Here is a 13,036-nt window from a genome sequence, read left to right on the forward strand (position 1 = left end):
TCAGAACATAATCAAATTCAGCAATCAAATCTTACAATTCTGAACTATATGATATTTAAGTGGTGGAACCATTTAATTTAAATGATTTCTCAAGGTCCTCCAATTCTCGGAGTCCATGAATTGAAATTACCCTCACACACCAGTGTTTGATTAAACAGCGCAAGTTGTTTCTGCCATTCATCCACTCGCGGTTTCAGTGGACCCACATAGCGGGACGAGGCGATTGTTGCAATGTTGACAGTGCTGTCATCGAGAAGGACCTGGAAAGTAAGAAGGCGAGACTGTGCAACGCTGAGAGTGTGTGCTCTCAGGGATAGCTACGTCGTTCCACGAGTCCACTGTGAAGACAACCTGCAGAGTCAACAGCTGAGCCCCACCTGTTCCCTACCCAGCTACTTCCTCTTCTCGTCCCCTGCACCGTGGCTTACAACTTACTACCATGTTCAATCAAAGGTCTCCAAGGACTTCTGACTGCCAAATCCCTGCTGGTCAAGACTGTTTGCTTGTTTTTTGTTTAGCACTCTTCTCTTCTCTCCCCCAACTATTAGGTAACTGATACCTTCTCTACACCAATTGGTCACCCAGGCCTTCGTTTCTCAAAGTGCTCTATAATTGTAAAATTAGTGTCTTCTATCCAACGAAATATCCCTTTCCCTCAACTGGCTTGAGGTAGAGGAAAGTTAACCTCGTTCGTGTTAAGCTCTTAATGGCTATAGACAGTTTTCCCTCTACCCATCTCCCAATTACCCCACAGCAACCCTCACCGAATACAGGAATTTCTAAAAATGGGTTTGTTAAGCTAAAGGGTTTTACTTGCTCTGTTTCTATTACAAATTCTTGAGAGCAGAAACCCCATCAGCTGGCACCATCTGGCCTCATACTGACTGAATTTTATACTCTGCTCTGCTCTATCACCCACTGTCAGAGGGGCAAAGCCATTTCATCTCCAGTTCTGGCTGGTGTACACCTACCAGGCCAGGTCTTTGCCTTTTAAGGTGAGATATCAGACCCAGTTCTCTCTGCTAAACAAATGTGCCTTCAGACTTTCTTAAGTCACTCAGAATATTCCAAACACACGGCTTAAGTTACCTTCTTTTGTGGTTCATAGAGAATGGCCATCTATTCCTAATTTCAACAAATTCAAGTGCATTTAGTTTCTTAGTGTGTTATAAAACTGGCCTGACTGTTTATGCTTCTTTGCCTTTGTTTCAATGGTCTGAAATGCCCTCCTTTCTCTTCTATGTCTGTCGAATCCCATCTAATCTTTAAGATCCAGGATTCTCTGATTACTTTGACTGTTACAGATCCTGTTGCTTTTCTAAATTCTTCAGTACTGACAAACTCTGAGGCTACAATTCTTACATATATGCCATCTATATATATGCCATCTTTTGCTTTTTAAAAATATTTCATGTATAGTATTCATGTCAATTATCACACATTTATACCTTGCCTTCCCAGCTAGAATTTTTCTTTAAACGTAGTGACTCCCATATTTTGTTACTTCATCAGAATCTTCCAGAGAAGATTAGGATTAGGTCTGGCCAGGACTTTTATCATAAATTTCCAATAACCAAGTACCCACCTGTATGTCATCTGTGCCGCCCAGGATAAACACATCTTTGGTGTCACGATGAGGCAGAATGACAAATTCAGTTGTTTTCCAAGAATCTTCCACCTTAGAAATAATCCAAGACTTAGGCTATCTAAATTCATTTGTGTTTAGGTACTCAATAAATGTATACTCCATAATTATCCCAGTATGCCCTTAAAATTCTTAAAATCCTCTTCTTGGTTATATGATCCTCGTTTGCTTAATTTTGAGTAATGTTAACATCTACGAATAACTTGTGATATTTAATTGTGTTATTCTCTGTCATTTAGTGCTTTGTCTAAAAGGAAGAAATTTCCTTTTAAGCAGATGTTCAGTAGGTGTGCATGTATTTTTAGGGTGAGGAGGTAGTGTCAAGAGCAGAGAACTCTTTGCAGTTTCAAAGCATTTTGTATAGTCTTTTCTGATAGTTGGTAAGATAATGTGTTTTTATTTCAAAGATCATCCTTGTGGGTGGGTCTATATATCAGCAGGCAACTTCAAACCCTGTTGCCATCCAGTTCCTATTGAGCTATAGGCTAAGCAGGCCATAATCACAAGGATAATAAAAGCAAAGAAACAACTATGGAATGAACAACAGTGAGAAGGCGAGAGCAGCAACATTGAAAACCCAACCTGGTAACTGAAAGCTGCACTCTTGGTGGTGAATCTGAAACCCTCACATTCCATGATTTTCAGAATATATATATTTTCAGTTTTACCTTTTTAAGAATTATTTCTAAGGAAGCTTCTCCAGAAGCTTGTCCAGAAATGTCCTGGATTTCTTGGGCAAAGTCAAAAACATGCAACTCAGAGAGCCTCTCCAAGGTTAATGGAATTTCCGAGTCCACCAGAGGGGCATCGACTGCTTGTTCAAGAGCTGTCCAATGTCTCGGCTTCAGAGTTGGATTCCTCAAGTCAATGACAACTGGAAGCTGAAAAACAAACATTCTCAGAGCTTCTGGGCTTTTATGTTACAAACACAGCCTAAGGCTTCTGATTTCAACTTGGGAATGTAGAGAGCTGGAAAGAACATCAATTCCACTCTTACAACAAAGAAAAATCTGGAAACTGGCAAATTAATAACTTTTCTTGAACTCATCTGACAACTGAGATTATAGGGAACCAACAAACCTAAAATTTGGGGAGAGACTGGTACACACAAGGAGAGATAGGGCCTGAGCATTTGCCCATCTGGAACAGACACCTTGGGATGCCATATAAACTGGTAAGAAGATTCAGCTAAAACTTTCTAAATAAGTCACTTAAGACTGAGTGTGGGGTAGCATGAGAGGGTAAAGCCCCTGGGGGCCCCAGATACAGGGGTGCTCACAGGGAAGATTGAGGAGAACCCTAAGAAAGCGTCCCTTATGGTGCTGGCACCAGCAGCCACTACTGAAACTCCACCAAGACCTAATTCCCCCAGCTCCCCCAGGGAACAAACGCATTAAAGTAATGAAAATTTTCATCCGAGGGCACTGATGATAACTCATTACAGCTGGAGAAATGGAACAGGAGGGAAAAAGGCCCTACACAAGGAGGAGGGGCAGAAATACATGGTAGGCTCAGTCCTATAGCTGGAGGAGGGGCAGAAGCATCTGTGAAAGTCAGGCCTCTGAGACCCAGGGACACAGTCCTTGCTAAAACTGAGACTTAACCAGAACGTTAGAGAATGCCCCTCCCCATGTCTTCCACCAGGCTAACTAGTGTAAAAATAACAGTAGAATTCAGCTTGGAAAGCTGCAAAAGACAGATTATCTCTGGAGCACAGCACAAAGGAAGGCCCTAAATCAGGGAGAAATAGAAATTGAGAAAATACCTAGATACTCCACCTAAGTCCTAAACACAAGGTAACACTAAAGAAATTGGAAGACTGTGGTGCAGTGAGTATAACCATGGCAACAACAAACCCATATCTAGGATGACTCCTAACTAGATTTAACACAACATGTCACACTAAAGGCCAAGCAGAAGGAAAGGCATGCTCAATTCCAAGGATAAAAATGATTTACCTAGCATCTACTGTACTGCATAAGATGTCTGGCTTTTAACAAAAAATTAAGAGACATATGAAAAGATAAGAAAAACACACACCCAGGAGACAAAGAAATCATCAGAACCAGGCTCAGGTATGACACGCATGTTGGAGCTAATAGATAGAGAATTTGAAATAACTGTGAGTAATATGTTAAAGGCTCTAATGGAAAAGGCATACAACATGCAAGGAAAGGTGAATGATCTCAACACAGATGGAAACTATAAGACAGAATCAAACAAACACAAAAAGAGAGTAAGAGAGATGAAGAATGCCTTTGATGAACTTGATACAGCTGAGGAAAGTATCAGTGAACTTGGAGATAGGTAAGTGGAAATTCCCATAAATGACACACAAAGAGAAAAAAGAGTGAAAAGAAAAACAAAAAGCCAAAACCCAGAACAGAACATCCAAGAGCCATGGGAAAAAAATCAGATGGTCCAACATACATGTAATAGGCATCCCTTAAGAAGAAGAGATGGAGAACATGGCAGAAGAAATATCTGAAGAAAGAATGGCTGCAAATTTTTCAAAATTAAAGGCAGACACCAAACCACAGATCCAAGAAACTCAGAGAACACCAAGCAGAATAAACACAATTAAAGAGTCAAACAACAACAGCAACACACACACACACACACACACACACACACACACACACACACACACACACTTATACCCCCATGCATGTCATATTAATACTGCTCAAAACCCAGACAAAGTGAAAACCTTGAGGGCAGTCAGGAAAAAAAAGACACACCATATACAGAGGAATAAGGATAAGAACAACAGCATACTTCTTGCCAGACACCAAACAAGCAAGAAGAAAATGAAAAGGTATCTTAAATTGCTGAAAGAAAATAAGTAAAGCTGTCAACCCAGAATGATACAACCAGTGAAAATATTAAAAAATGAAGGAGAAAGACTTTCTCAAAATAAAAACTGAGGGAACTCATCGTTAGCAGACCCATTCTTTTATTTATCTTCTTTTCTTTTTATTAGAGAAGATGTAGGTTTATAGAAATAAGCAGACTTATTCTATGAGAAACATATAAGGAAGTTCTTTAGGCAGAATGAATACACTATGAGTCAGTAGCTTAGATCTATACAAAGAAATGAAAAGCACTGGAAATGGAATAAACAAAGGTAAAATAAAAATCATTTTCTCTCCTATTTGTAATTGCTCTAAGAGATAACTATCTAAAGTAAAAGCAGTAACAATATATTTTATTTGAAGTATATGTAAAAGTAAAATTTATGACAAAATTAGCACAAAGTGTGAGGGGGAAGAATTTGGAACATACATGAAGCTGTATAATAATATTTGAAGGTCAATTCTGATTAAGTGAAAATCTATGTTTTAAAACTACAGTATCCATTAAAATTGTTTAAGAAGAGGCATGAATAATCACTCAATCAAGGATATAAAATGGAATCATAGAATATATGCAATTAAGTCCAGACAGAAAAGGAAAAAGAAACAAAGAACAAATACAACAAATAGAAAACAACTAGCAAGACTGTGGATATTAATCTAACCCTATCAATAAAGACTTTAAATGTAAATGGTCAAAACATGCCAGTTAAAAGACTAAGATTGTCAGGTTGGATTAAAAAAAATCAGGAACCAATTATATGCTAAGAAATCTACTTTGAATATAAAGACATAGATAGGTCAAAAGTAAAAAGATGAAGAAAGACATGCAAACACAAAAAGAAATCTGTGGTAGCTATATTAATTTTCGATAATGCAGACTTCAGAAGTATTTAAAATAGCAGCTTTATTCTGATTCACAGAGTTGCACAATCAACACCGCTATCTATTTTTAGAACATTTTCATCACTCCCAAAGGAAACCCCATGCCCATTTGGAGTCACTCTTTATTCCCCTCCCTATAGTCCCCTGTTAACCACTAATCTACTTCCTGTTGCTATGGATTTCCCTATTCTGCACATTTCATATAAATGAAATCATACACTGTGTAGTCTTTTGTGATTGGCTTCTTTCACTTAGCATAACGTTTTCAAGATTCATCTACATTGTAAGTATGTATCAGCACTTCATTCTTTGGTACTGCTAAATAATATTCCATTACACATATCACCATATTTTGTTTGTCCATTCATCATTGACAGACATTTGTGTTTTTTTTCCCCCACTTTTGGCTATTCTGAATAATGCTGCTTTGAACACTTATGTAAAATTTCGTGTAAACAAATGTTTTCAATTCTTTGGGGTATATACTTCGGAGTAGGAATACGGGGTCATACAGTAACTCTATGTTGAACATTTTGGGAAACTGTCAAGCTGTTTCCCAAAGTGCCTGTGCCATTTTACCACCCCATTACCAATGTATGAGGGTTCCAATTTGTCTAGATCCTTGCCAACATTTGTTATTCCCATCTTTTTCATGATAGACATGATACTGCATTTTAAGAGGCATCTCATTATGGTTTTGATTTACATTTTTCTAATGACAGATAATGCTGAGCATCTTTTCATGAATCTTCTTTGTGGAAATGTCTATTCAACCCTTTGACCATTTTTAAGGGTTGTCTTTTTATTTATTGAGTTACAAGAGTACATTATATATTTTGAATACAAGTATATGAATGGATCTTAAATGCATTTTTCTAGTGCATATTGTATGATTGCATTTATATCATAATATGTGAAAGGCAAAACTACAGGGACAGCAAACAGATCAGTGGTACTTGTGTTTGGGGTAGGAGTAGAGACTGATTACAAAGGTACAGCACAGGAGAATTTTGGGGTGATGTAACTGTTCTGTATAGTATTGTTGTGTTGGAAAGACGATTCCACCTATTTGTCAAAATCCACAGAGCTATATACCAAAAGAGTGGCTTTTGCTGCATGTAAATGAAAAAAAAAATAAAAAGAACTAGGATCTTGGGGAACATCAAAATGGAAAGCAGGCTGTGACAAATAAATCTAACTGTATTACAAATGTACAACATAACCATATTCAAGTTGTTGAGGAAGAAAGACATTGATTTAAGTTACTTTGAAAAAGTGTTTTGATCAGATATTCTAAGGATAAAGGCAAAAAAACAAAACAAAACAAAACAAAAAAAACCCTATACAAAAATTCTTTTCTCACAGTGGTAAGTTTGCTTCTCTTTATGCCTGAAACTTTCCTTACTTTTCCTTCTCATGTCTTCTTTTAGTCCTTTATCTCTTCTTTTAAAAAAATTACTTCCAACTGGTTAAAAGGGCAAAATCATTTCCCCCTTACTTTCCGTTTCAAGAACTGGCTTTGCAGTGATAGGTTTCAAAGACCCAGTACCGCACACCAACAGTGGTGGAAATGGATGGGGTTGCTTGCGGGAGGCTGCCCTGTTTTCATCTGGAGGGCTGAGGGGATCAGTATTTTAGCACACCTACAACCCGTTCAGTTTCATTTCCCCCAGCACTCAGGAAACTGTTACTCTGAAAGCCCCTTCTAACCAGGTGTCCAGCCACACGATGGCCAGCTGAAGGTAGGGATGCAGTCTGCACCTCTGCAAAAAATCTAATTTGTCTAATCTTTCTTCTCTTTGCAAAGCCGTCTGACGTAAATAGGGAAGAATTCCTAATTTTGTTCTCATAGCACCAAGTTAATCAATTGACCTGGAGTTTCTGAAATAATGTCTACCAATCTCTTACCTTTTCTTTCATTTTTTCCACCTTATGTTTGAGCAGGGGCACTACATTGTTGGGTGGCAAGCCTTTTTCCAACTGAGTCACGAATCTGGTGTATTTAGAAACCTGAGCGTTTAGCTGTTCTGGATCCAGGCAGTCAAATCTGGACTATGAAAATTAAAAAAAAACAACAACAAAAAAGAAGTTTAGACATGGGATAAAAGGTAAGCTCAAGTTGGTAAAAATATTTTATTTTAATCAAATTTTCCCTAGTAGCTAAATTGTTAATCCAATTCAATTCCATGCTTTTGAAATGAATTCACCTATTAAAATTACTAACAATAAATCAGGCATCGCCTGTTTATTCCTCATGCTTCTTTTCTCCCATATCATCAAATGTAATCCTGCAAACTCAGGAGTTAATTCCTGAGGGTCAAAACTTTTAATGCCTTCTAAGGAGACACCTAGATAATTTGTACTCTAGCAACTAGACTTTTCTAACCCAGGAGTCTTCTATTTGGTTATGTATGCCCTTAATACAAATGCTTTGAAGATATACCCCTGATTTGTGCATATATATCTATAAATATATTTTATAAATTCTATAAGCATATAGGTGTACATGTGTATTGACATGTCAGATAGTCAAAAGGACTGAGGGCAATAGAAAACGTGTAAAGCTTATTTTTCCCCCTAGTTTGACATTGTCACCAAATGGGTTTTCTCGGGCAGATCCTATAGTGAAAACACCTCACTTTGGGAGCCACGGCACTAATCTTTGGAGATGATCAGAAAACTCTTTAAGCTCCTTCCTTACTTCTCAGGAGCATTTTCTACTTCTGAGATAAGTGATAAATAAATTATATGAGAGCACTTCAATTTTTCTGGTATTGTAGCATAAATTTGTTAGTTTGTTTAACTTCTGTTTCCCTCATCAACAGGTGAGTTCCATGAGGGTTCAGACTTTGTCCTTATTCTCCACTGGTATCCCTAACACCTGGGATGATACCTGGGAAACATTTCCTGTGTCACTGTTGTTTAACTCAGACACGTGACTCCTAAAATTACAGATGTGTCATAACAGGTAGGGGGACTGGACAAGTATAACACTCATGAAGTTGACGGTATTTATAACCTGTCCATATTACACTTGAAAGGGCAGGCAGCCATCTATTTTGCCTCCGACAGGATTGATCCTTAGTAAGGATTCAACATAAGGGCAGACTCTGGAAACTGAACACTGTGGTAGCTGTTGTTTCTCAGCTCCCTAATTAAGAGAGTTTAATATTGAGCTTTCAGTGGAAGATACTAGATCCCATCTCTCTAATTCTGTTCTAGCCTAGTGAACAAACTGGTTTCCTTTTTTAAAGATCAGCAAGAACAGAAACCTCAGCTAACAGGAACCCAAGGTGTGGGGATCACCAAAAAAAAAAAAAAAAAAAACAACAAACAAACAAACAAAAAAACCCTACAGTCGTCAAGAATACTTGGGTGTATCATGACCACACTGTGTTCAGAAAGCACAGAGTGGTTAAATGTCATGCAATGATGTTCTCTGATGATTCCTTCATTTAGCCTTCTCAGATGGAGAAGCAGCCTGTCTTATAACACATTCTTTTCTGTAGTATACAGAGACAGAAGGACTCAAGTGCATTTAACTGGAAAGATAATAATTCCTATAAAATTAAAACACAGCACATTTTATTGCAATTAAGATTATACCAGGTTGATAAAAATTTTAATTTATATTAATAGGACTTAAATTTTAATACGAAAACGACTGGAGCACCGAGAACTTTTTTCTACCTGTAACCATTCTTGGTGAAGTTTATCCCATTCAAAGAAAGAATCCCAGAGCAATTGTTTGAGCTTCAATTCAGCACTAACTTCTTCCAAAGCTTCAAACTTGGACACTTCTACCTTTAAAAATATAATGAGCAGAATGCATTATTTAGCTTTAGATATAAAGATCTTATTTTTTCTTGTTAGTAATCCTTGATTCCATGACTATTTGGCAGAAGGGGGTGCTAACTGGGGAAAGAAGAGGGCAGAGAGAAACAAATCGGGGGGGGGGGGAAGCCTCACATACATTACGGTTTCCATATGAGTGACAAAATACTTCTTGTTTTTAGAACTTAAATATTCTCCAAAAACATAAACACCGCAGAGTATCCTGGGCATTATTCCAAGAGTTGGATCTTACGTGCCTGCCCTATTTAGGAAATCAGATGAGTCTTCAGAGGCACTGATTTCCTTTAGGGCTTGTGCGGTTAAATGGTAGAAGAGGAAGATGTTTGCGTGGTAGCTAGCAGGGGAACTCGAGGTAGGGGGCCGGTGGTTAAGATGGAGAGGAAAACCTGGTTTTTTATCTGGTTCTCACCCCGTGGATTACATATAAAGCCTATGGGGAGAGAATGGTTGCAAAAAAATCTGATGCAGCCCATTTTCCTGAGGAATGTTTTAAAACTGTCTTGGTTTTGAGGGGGGGAAACTTCTCAGGGATTGGTTGCCCAGAAGTTGTGAGCTCTGCGGAAAGTTGAGGAGTTGACATTTGGGATGTAGTCTTCAGTCTTTGGTCAAAAGTTAGAAACGATATCAGGGAATCTAGGCTAGTTGGCCCTCCCCTCCTGTTCCCCAAATGGCTGGGGGCGGCGGAGGGAAGTGTGGATCTGAGGTGAATCAGTCCTGGACTGGGGAAAACAGGGGTGACACTTTTGTGTTAGGCTTTGGCTCAAGTAATGGTATATGTTCTGACCCACTTCTTAGTTGTACCTTTTATCAAGAAATGCTTCCTCCTTACTTCCTACTGCTTACCTTTCTATCTCTGTCAGTTAACTCAACCTGGGGGCAACTTTGAACCTTCGTTCTCTCACACACCAACCTCCTGCCTCGAGCACCGCATCAGTGCACTGCCCCGTGCTAAACTCACGACCGTGCAGATTCCTCTACCAAGCCCTGGCCTGCGGAGTGCAGAGTGCCTCGGATCACTCTCTGACCACCCACTGGGGCTCCGGAAGGGAGGTGCGTTCCCACGTGAGGTCCAGGCAAGCTGCTGAGACTTCTGAGCCTAACGCCACCTCCCTAACTGCCAGTGGCCCCCTGGATTTGACATCTTTTCTGTTCTCTTCTCTTGTTGGTCTCTTTAAAAGCTGTCCAGAGTACTTGCTATTCTTCCCTTGCTTCTCTTCATTTTTTATGAGGCCCCTAAGATGTTTCCAACCTGTCCTTTTGGCCCCACCAGTCCTCTGGCTTAGCCAAAGGCTGCTTCTTTCATCAAACTGGCACAGCAAACCAGGGAAAATCCAACAAGAGTCACGGAATCACAACACATGCATGAATGCAAAGGAAATTAGACTCTTACTGAAGAAACAAGAGCTGGTTTTAATTGACCACATTTAACAATTCAATAGAAACTACAATCCCTGGTATGAGGGTTTTCCATAGTTCACGATTACTTTTTAATAAGAAAGACAATTTGTCTCTCATGTATACTAATTGTCAAACACTTCAAAGACAGGGAACATGTCCGATTTTGGATTTAAGGCTCTTTCTAGCCCAGTGTCCAGCACATAGGTGCCCAAATGCTGAATGGTGACGATCACACTGTCAAAAGTGCTTGTGCAAAAAAAGCCATTTTCCATGCACACATTTTCAAAACAGCTGCATACAGCTGCCATTACCTTAAAATTCTTCTGGTAGGATTTGTACTGAAATGCACGCTTTTGAAGATCATCTAGAACTACTTGCAGGTCATTCAACATGATCTTTATTTTCTCTGGGTCAGCAGAAATATCCAAAATCTGTGGATCCTGTAAAAGGAAGATAGTTTTTGGTTAGTCACTCCAACTTTTCATGTAGATCAACTAAACTAAATGCATTAATAAATATTTTCCAAAACTTGTTCTGATTTCACTCTTTTTAAAGAAAACATGTTAAAATGTTGCTTTTTCCTACATTTTAAAGTAATGCATATACATTATAAAATGTACAGAAATGTATAAGGAAGTACCATGGGGATAACACTGTTTTAAACAGTACCTATACATTTTTGCTCATCTGCTTTCATTTCCTACACATCTTCAACCAACATAATTTCAGGGAAGAAAAGGAGAATGCCATAGGGAAGAGAAGAAAGAGTACAATATAAGGAAAATTCCCATTTTATAAAAGGGGAAAATTGAAAGCTCTTTTGAGTTCTGAGAGGGAGAAAGGAAAAAAATGTGGAAGAAAATGAACACATGTAAGTTTTCTGGATGATCTAGTAGGGTTGAAACTCCAGTGAATGGCACTAGAATGATTCAGGAGGAAAGAAGAAACACATAATTAGATTGGGAAGAATCTGAGAAAATTGGAAGGAACAGAGAACTATTACAGCCACAGCTTGGGGAGGCCAATTTTTCCACCTCTGGTTCGGCATGGCCTGCTTTCAAAATGGCAACATGGTCTAGATAAGGAAAGCTAGGGGGAGTGTCCAGGAAGAGGGGCCTGGGTTGACTCTGGTTCCCCATGGTTGGGTCTGGGATGTTGGGGATCCTCAAGTTCTCTCGTGCCTCAATTCTGAGTATGGGAACTGCTGAGAGAACTGGGATCCAGAAGAGGTCTGAAAAAGCCACAGATCGAGTGCAGCTATGATGGATTGCAGCAGCAGGGGCTAGCGTGGCATCTAAAGAACAAGGAAGGACCCTTAGTGAATAGCTGCCTGGGACAACCAGGTCTAGACCAGCCAAACTGCACAGATGCTGTGACTGTGGTCCAGAAGGCAGCATGAGGACCAGATGCCTCTCCTCTCCAACCACCATGAGTAAATCCAAGTTGCCCCTTATGAGGCAACAGGTAGGAGGATGGTGACAAGGGTAGTGAGATCTCTTAAGGAAAAAAAAAATGCCCAATAGGACATTATATGTGAATTGAATTAAAATCTATCCCAAAGAGGCCAAGTAAGGATGAAACAGACATTTCAAACTGAAATAAACTTAATTATCATCAATTGTCAACTTCAAGTTTTTATCCCCCAATTCTTTCCCCCATCAACAAGAATGGGGGTTCTTGACAGTAAGATGATATCATTTATGGAAAGAATGAAGTTTCAATTCTTTTCTCAAGAGTGATAGTGAATTAATTTCAAACCCTCTATAGAAGAAACACTTCTATTCCACCACCTAGAGAGAATGCCTGCTATCATTTTTATATCTATGCATACTTATTAAAATGCATGATTATACACAAAGCACATATATGCTTTATGTAAATATATACATGCATATATTATTCTTAAGTGAAGAAGAATTATTCATACTTTTTCATAATAGTATGCTGTGTACAGAATACAGCATGTGGTACAACAGTTAATAGCATACTATTAACTACTAGAAGCAGAATGTATCTAACCTTGAACCCTGGCTCCTCCATTTATTTTCTGTGTAGCATGGGCAAGCTACTTAACCTCCCTGTTCCTTAGTTTCCTTCTCCATGAAATGTGAACAATAAAGCCTTATAGGTGTTTTGAAATTTAAATGTTTCAATGTACAAACATATACAAGAATGTTCCTAGAAGCATTATTCGTAATTTCTCCAAATGGTGAACAACTTCAGTGTCCATCAACCACGGAATGAATAACTAAACTGTGGCATAAACGAAACACTATATAGCAGCAAAAATGGACAAACTACATCCACACACAGCAACATGGATGAATCCCAGGATTCAAATAAAGGACATACTGTGTGATTCTATTCAACTGAATTTCATAAACAGCCTAAACTAATT

The 13,036-nt window shown here is 38.7% G+C and overlaps 1 protein-coding gene across 5 annotated transcripts in view; it reads right to left on the minus strand.

Annotated features, from left to right (window-relative positions):
- DNAH6 (dynein axonemal heavy chain 6) overlaps positions 1–13,036 on the minus strand; it is a 342,016-nt gene that overhangs the window by 214,375 nt on the left and 114,605 nt on the right. For all 5 annotated transcript variants that reach the window (XR_005212367.1, XM_037806992.1, XM_037806993.1 and 2 more), the window contains 6 exons: positions 10,950–11,078; positions 9,076–9,189; positions 7,294–7,437; positions 2,314–2,526; positions 1,586–1,678; positions 141–260 (listed from right to left, as the gene is read on the minus strand). Coding sequence is in view for 4 of the 5 variants with exons in the window: in XM_037806992.1 (XP_037662920.1) it covers positions 141–260; positions 1,586–1,678; positions 2,314–2,526; positions 7,294–7,437; positions 9,076–9,189; positions 10,950–11,078 (813 nt within the window). In the remaining variant the exon portion in view is untranslated. The remainder of the gene's footprint in view (positions 1–140; positions 261–1,585; positions 1,679–2,313; positions 2,527–7,293; positions 7,438–9,075; positions 9,190–10,949; positions 11,079–13,036) is intronic.

The sequence above is a fragment of the Choloepus didactylus genome, chromosome 17 (genome assembly GCF_015220235.1).
Source record: "Choloepus didactylus isolate mChoDid1 chromosome 17, mChoDid1.pri, whole genome shotgun sequence".
Lineage (NCBI taxonomy): Eukaryota > Metazoa > Chordata > Mammalia > Pilosa > Megalonychidae > Choloepus > Choloepus didactylus.